Raw genomic sequence first — 6,940 nt, 5'->3', positions numbered from 1 at the left:
AAGGCGTCTTACGAGCTTTGAGAATATAAAAGCCTGCGCGTGAGGCTACTTACGAGCTAAGAATAATAAAGCCTGCGCGCGAGAGGCGTCTTACGAGCTAAGAATAAATAAAGCCTGCGCGCGAGAGGCGTCTTACGAGCTTTGAGAATATAAAAGCCTGCGCGTGAGGCGACTTACGAGCTAAGAATAGTAAAGCCTGCGCGCGAGAGGCGTCTTACGAGAAAAGAATAATAAAGCCTGCGCGCGAGAGACGTCTTACGAGCTTTGAGAATATAAAAGCCTGCGCGTGAGGCGACTTACGAGCTAATAATACTAAAGCCTGCGTGCGAGAGGCGTCTTACGAGCTAAGAATAAATAAAGCCTGCGCGCGAGAGGCATCTTACGAGCTTTGAGAAATAAAAGCCTGCGCGTGAGGCGACTTACGAGCTAAGAATAATAAAGCCTGCGCGCGAGAGGCGTCTTACGAGCTAAGAATAAATAAAGCCTGCGCGCGAGAGGCGTCTTACGAGCTTTGAGAATATAAAAGCCTGCGCGTGAGGCGACTTACGAGCTAACAATAGTAAAGCCTGCGCGCGAGAGGCGTCTTACGAGCTAAGAATAATAAAGCCTGCGCGCGAGAGGCGTCTTACGAGCTTTGAGAATATAAAAGCCTGCGCGTGAGGCGACTTACGAGCTAAGAATAATAAAGCCTGCGCGCGAGAGGCGTCTTACGAGCTTTGAGAATATAAAAGCTTGCGCGTGAGAGGCGTCTTACGATCTAAGAATAATAAAGCCTGCGCGCGAGAGGCGTCTTACGAGCTGTAGTATGATGATAATGACTGGCCTAAAAGGGCCTCTTCTGCGCTGGGTGACTGTCCTGGCTAGTCTTCAAAATGGTGATGGAGGCACAAATGGCCCAATAATAATAACGATGTCATGGGTGCTTGTGCGGCTCATAGCCGAACCTGCAAAGTCATAGATTAAGGGTGGATGTATTATGTTCCCATCCTCGGGCAAATTATGAGGTGTGCCCAGCCTATATTGGCGCGTGGCCGTTTGGTTTTATGAGGATTTCCAACCTTTAAGTCTGGCGCGTAGCCATACGGGGTATTGTGAGGATTCCCCACCTTTAAGTATGGCGCGAAGCCATATGGGATATTATGAGGATTCCCAACCTTTAAGCGTGGCGCGAAGCCATGTGGGATATTATGAGGATTCCCAACCTTTAAGCGTGGCGTGAAGCCATATGGGATATTATGAGGATTCCCAACCTTTAAGCGTGGCGCGAAGCCATGTGGGATACTATGAGGATTCCCAACCTTTAAGCGTGGCGCGAAGCCATGTGGGATATTATGAGGATTCCCAACCTTTAAGTATGGCGCGAAGCCATATGGGATATTATGAGGATTCCCAACCTTTAAGTATGGCGCGAAGCCATATGGGATATTATGAGGATTCCCAACCTTTAAGTATGGCGCGTAGCCATGTGGGATATTATGAGGATTCCCAACCTTTATGGATGGCGCGAAGCCATATGGGATATTATGAGGATTCCCAACCTTTAAGCGTGGCGCGAAGCCATGTGGGATATTATGAGGATTCCCAACCTTTAAGCGTGGCGCGAAGCCGTGTGGGATATTATGAGGATTCCCAACCTTTAAGTATGGCGCGAAGCCATATGGGATATTATGAGGATTCCCAACCTTTAAGTTTGACTCATTCGTTGATTTGGATTAGACTAGTCTCGTCTGATGAGTACCATCATGCTCGCGCGCAGATGTGACGCGCGAGCATACATGATGCGTGAGCATCTGATATGTATGAGCATACGTGTAGCCCAATAGAATATGTGATGCGTGAGCGTATAAGATGCGTGAGCATATGATGCATAAGCATACGTGATGCGTGAGTACAAGTGATGCGTGAGCACATGTGACGCGTGAGCATGCGTGATGCTTGAGCGTATGAGATGTGTGAGCATCTGATGCATGAGCACACGTGATGGGTGAGCACACGTGATGCGTGAGCGCGCATGCGAGAGTAATCGCCTGGAGCGCGCATGCGACCCGCTGTGGCGAAGAGTAATCGCCTGGGCGCGTATGCGACCCGCTGTGGCGCGCGTGATCCAAAGATTTTGAATATCCATATCAGGTAGGTTTTATATAAAACCAACAGATCTAATAGGATTTACAGATCTATGAGTATGAAGTGTGGCTGCTGCTTAAACGAACCCAGATCTGAGAAAATCATAACTAGAGTTTATGATTTCCAGATCTGAGGGTTTTTCCCCAAAAGTTCGGTGGTATCTCTTCTTGTGTATTTCCGGATCTTGAAATATTCTTTGGATCTACGGATTTTTGGACCTCCATAGAACATATCTGGAAGAACAAACCGCAGACCTGAGATATTGAAGAACAGATCGGAGGGCCGAGACGAGAAGTGCGGTTCATTGCCGTCCCACGGATGGCGCCAATGTCGAAGCATGAAATGAATCTGACCTGATCCAAGACGATGTTTCCACGGATTTCGAGATGAACGAACCACATCTGGGTCTTCTCGTCCGACTGCTGTGACCTGCAATAGCATTTTGGGGGTGTGGAGGTGACCGCTAAGATGATCTTGAAGATCTCTTGTTCACAGACACAAAAATATGGTGATGGCTCTTACTGAGAATGACCAACCACTAATAAGGAGGTGGAGACCTGCTTATACAGGGAGTCTCATGGCCACCATCATGGTACCCTAATGGGCCTAGCCCAGTTAGGGTTACCTCCACAAAACCCCCTCGGCCCAATAACAATGTATTAGTCCATATAATAAAATAAGCCCAAACATAATAAATTTAGGATTGTAGAACCGGGTTTAGTACCATACCCCTACAATGTTCATTACACAAACCTTGCAACTTGAAATCACCTCAAGCATAATAATAATTTTAATAATAATAAAATAAAAATTTGACTTGGCACCCTTAGTTGAATTATTTGGTCAAAATTATAAAGGGTGTTTATCTTTTACTCGGTAACTATTATTAAAAGAAAACATAAATTGGCCCAAAAATTGCCGGCTGAAGGTTTTATGGTGCAGCTTGGACTCGTTAAAAAGACGGTGCAGCAGCAACAATCAAATATTCAAATTACACAGGCGAATCGACTCACACCCATCCCCCAACTTGATTCAATTATATACATATATACATACACACAAACACATACATCCATCCTTTCAAATTTACAGAAACCCCTTATTATTTTATCAGATCTTAAACCCCATCTCACCGATCTTTACTCATTGAAGATTGATCCAAAACCAGGTATGTTTCAATTTAATGCGATTCTTGAAAAAACCCATTATTATTTGAGCTTAATTTCGATGCTTGTTGATTTAGATTGGTGAATTAGTGTGGAAATTGGTGTAAAGATTTGATTTTTTTGTTTGTGGGTTTTTGTTGGGTGTGACAATTAAGGATTTGGAACCCATGAATGAATGTTTCGTGTTTGTGTTTGTGTTTGTGTTTGTTGGGAGTTAGATTTGGTCGTTGACTTAAAAGGGTAGTAATGACTTCCATGTTTTTGCTGGTTTTGTAAGATTCCTACTGCTTTAAGTAACTTCGGGTTCGGTTTCTTGCTTCAAAGGGATGATATATTAACATGATGTGTGCCCTAATTTATCTTTGATTATTCAGATCACACAATTTTCCATCTTGTTCTTGTTTTGCCTGATCAAGATTTAAGAGAGGGGCATTTTGAACTTTAAAGCCGCATTGATCTTAATACGATTGATCAATGTTCTAATGTGTAGTTTGTTATGATGTTGTTTTCAGGTTTAAATCATTCTTGATTTTGAAGTTACTTGTTGGGGGGTTTCTTTATAAACAAAAGTTATTAACTTTGTGGATATAATCGTATGATGCGTGATCTATAAATGACGTTATCAAAGGCGTGGCGATTAGAGTCTTTAGGCATGAAAGACATGCAACAAATATTACCTCAACACCACCATCGTGGGCAGATAAAAAAACCAACTTGGATTATCATGTTGCTTTCGTTAGTTTGCATGTTTTTAGTTGTTGCTTATATCTATCCACCTCAAACTTCTACCGCCTGTTATATCTTCTCGGCTTCCGGTTGCCAAACATTATCCAGCTGGCTTCCACCTGCGGTTAGAGAGTTAAGCGATGATGAATTTGCAGCTCGTGTGGTAATTGATAACATCTTAAACACACCTCCAGTGGAGTCCAAAAATCCCAAGATTGCTTTCATGTTTTTGTCAGTTGGATCGCTACCGTTTGAGAAGTTGTGGGACAAGTTTTTTCAGGTATATAACATAGTTGATTTTATATTATTCATTTTGTAGGTTTTATGATTTGGGTGATTATTTATAAATATTATATGTATTGACACTTATGTATTTAGGGTCATGAAGGTCGATTTTCAATCTATATTCATGCATCCAGAGATAAACCCGTCCATAGTAGCAATTACTTTGTCAACCGGGAAATTCGAAGTGGCAAGGTTTGTTTATTTTTTTATTTATTTATTTATATCACATTAATTTTGGTTATATGCTATTTTTGTCTTATTCGTATCACATTAATTTTGAATGTGATTATGTGATACTGAATAATTGAATCCTGATTCCCGGATATGATAAAAAACTGTATAATATAATGTTCGGATGTGCTTCTTCTATTTGAAGTTGTAGTGAGTATACATTTCGGTTCTTTAAGGAATTATTTGATAAAATGACCAAACAATATATTTAAGGAGTGATTTTTTTTATTGTAACAATGGGAGTATAATCTTAGCTAATAAAGGTAAAAAGAAGGGTAAATAGGTAATTTAATTTTACTTTTGGATAATCAGTTTTATTGCTGCTGGTTTCTAAAGATTGTTTGACTATCAAATATTCAAATGTCAAAATATGTTAGTCTAAGCGACCCCTAAATTGCTTGAACTTCGTCTTTCTTTCTCTTTTTTAATTTTTATTTTAAAACATATTGTGGGTTTAAAATTGTTAATTAAACGATTAAGATCTTATACCATGATCTGAATGTGTCGCGCAGGTAGAGTGGGGCACGGTTTCTATGGTTGATGCAGAGAAACGGCTTTTGGCCAATGCACTCAAAGACCCTGATAATCAACACTTTGTATTACTTTCTGACAGGTCATACACTCTTATCATATTAAAAGTTATTAGCAATTAATTTGCCTTCAATTCTGCTATTAAATCTTATTTTCTTTTGGTATTTCAGCTGTGTACCGTTGCGTGATTTTGACTACGTTTATAACTATCTTATGTACACCAATATCAGCTTCATTGATAGGTATCTATAATTTTGGATGCCATCATCCTAAAAACCTATCTAGGAATATAATTCTTATTAATTTTTTGACTGACATTAATTCTTGTTCTTCCTAGCTTCTCGGATCCTGGTCCACATGGAAGTGGCAGGTACTCGGAGCATATGTTACCCGAAGTTGAGAAGAAATTTTTCAGAAAAGGCGCTCAGGTATAATACTATAATTAGAATGTTGTAGACCTGTTTCTTGATCCGTAGTTGTCTTGTTAGCTGTTGATTATGGTTTTTTTTTTTTTTTTTTTTTGCTTTAAATCTAATTAACTTTTTTTTTTGCAGTGGTTCACGATGAAGCGCCAACATGCACTAGTAGTTATGGCTGATAGTCTTTATTATACAAAGTTCCGAGATTATTGCAAGGTGAGAATATATACATTGTGATACATATATATACATTGTTTTTATAACCTCAATATATGTTTTTATGTAAATATTTTCAGCCTGGTATGGATGGACGGAATTGTTATGCTGATGAGCACTACCTGCCAACCTTTTTCCACGTGAGTACATACAATGATACAAAGTTACCTCCTCTCCTCTGAGTTATTAAAGTGTGTTTATAAGTTTTTTTTGTTTATTCTAAATGTTTAGATGCATGATCCTATTGGGGTTGCCAACTGGTCTGTTACGCACGTTGACTGGTCAGAAAGAAAATGGCATCCAAAATCATATGAGAAGAAAGATATTTCTGAACAGCTTTTAAAAAATATAACGGTAACAGACTTTTTCGACATATATCAAACATACACATTGTTAGATTATAATACACTGGACTTATTTATTTTAATTCTTTACATTTGCAGTCAATTACCGAAAGTGTTCATGTTACAAGTGAAGAAAGGGTATGTGCATTTGTCACCCTTTTCTTTTCATTTTTTATGGCTATTTTATGATGATAAATCTAAAATAAACATTCGTTGATTATGCAGCCAGAAACCACGATCATCCCTTGCATGTGGAACGGGATGAACCGGCCTTGTTACTTATTTGCAAGAAAATTCTTATCCGAGACTCTAGATAGCATGATAGATCTCTTCTCAAACTATACAGCAAAAATATAATATTCTTACATTTCATTCATTGGTTTTGTCAAACCCATTTTGACATTGTTGTAAAGTTTACAGTTAGGTTCAGACAACTGCTCGGGTTGAGTACATTTGGGGAGATTTAAGTTCATAGTGAAGATGTATAACTAGATTTTTTTGGGAGTCTACTTTTTTTCAATATTTGTATCATTTATTGGGATCAATCTTTTAGCTTTCTGGTTTGTAATGATTTGTATATTTTTTTTATCTATGACGTGATTGGATGGTATGATAATTGTTTTATCGTAAAATGCACAACTTTTTCTGAACAGTTAATATTTTTTCTCTTACCCCTATTTTACTTCATGTCTTAAGTGAGATTAACGTCTACAATCTTTTGGTTATTGTCATACACCTTTGCTATTGTACCAATTTTAAGGGTGGGTTAATAAACATCGTACTTTGTTATTTGTATGAAAAAGAATCCAATCAAGTTTTCGCACTTTGATTTTAAATTAGGAAGTTTTAGGAATTTCGTATATGCCCTTGTAAACATTGAAAATATCACATACATCCA

At 38.8% G+C, this 6,940-nt stretch overlaps 1 protein-coding gene across 1 annotated transcript; it reads left to right on the top strand.

Annotated features, from left to right (window-relative positions):
- Positions 1–3,033: 3,033 nt before the first annotated feature.
- On the top strand, positions 3,034–6,669 carry LOC143565360 (glycosyltransferase BC10-like). The gene is made up of 11 exons (XM_077052349.1): positions 3,034–3,292; positions 3,803–4,296; positions 4,395–4,493; positions 5,045–5,145; positions 5,234–5,305; positions 5,401–5,491; positions 5,618–5,698; positions 5,779–5,838; positions 5,930–6,052; positions 6,142–6,180; positions 6,268–6,669. Exons 2-11 carry the CDS (start codon positions 3,904–3,906, stop codon positions 6,397–6,399), a joined length of 1,191 nt encoding a protein of 396 aa, XP_076908464.1. The 5' UTR covers positions 3,034–3,292; positions 3,803–3,903; the 3' UTR covers positions 6,400–6,669.
- Positions 6,670–6,940: the final 271 nt, after the last annotated feature.

Source organism: Bidens hawaiensis, unplaced genomic scaffold, assembly GCF_021521415.1.
Source record: "Bidens hawaiensis isolate Kalapana, Puna unplaced genomic scaffold, B.hawaiensis_p1.1 tig00022323_1, whole genome shotgun sequence".
Classification (NCBI taxonomy): Eukaryota; Viridiplantae; Streptophyta; class Magnoliopsida; order Asterales; family Asteraceae; genus Bidens; species Bidens hawaiensis.
Note: the sequence above shows the minus strand (reverse complement) of the source record. Positions and strands in the feature narration are given on the sequence as shown.

Bases quoted from the DNA above. Each gene is read 5' to 3' on its own strand.
- LOC143565360 (XM_077052349.1), top strand. From the start codon at position 3,904: ATGACGTTATCAAAGGCGTGGCGATTAGAGTCTTTAGGCATGAAAGAC. The intron at 4,297-4,394 runs GTATATAACATA...TTATGTATTTAG, and splicing joins TGTGGGACAAGTTTTTTCAG to GGTCATGAAGGTCGATTTTC. The intron at 4,494-5,044 runs GTTTGTTTATTT...TGTGTCGCGCAG, and splicing joins GGGAAATTCGAAGTGGCAAG to GTAGAGTGGGGCACGGTTTC.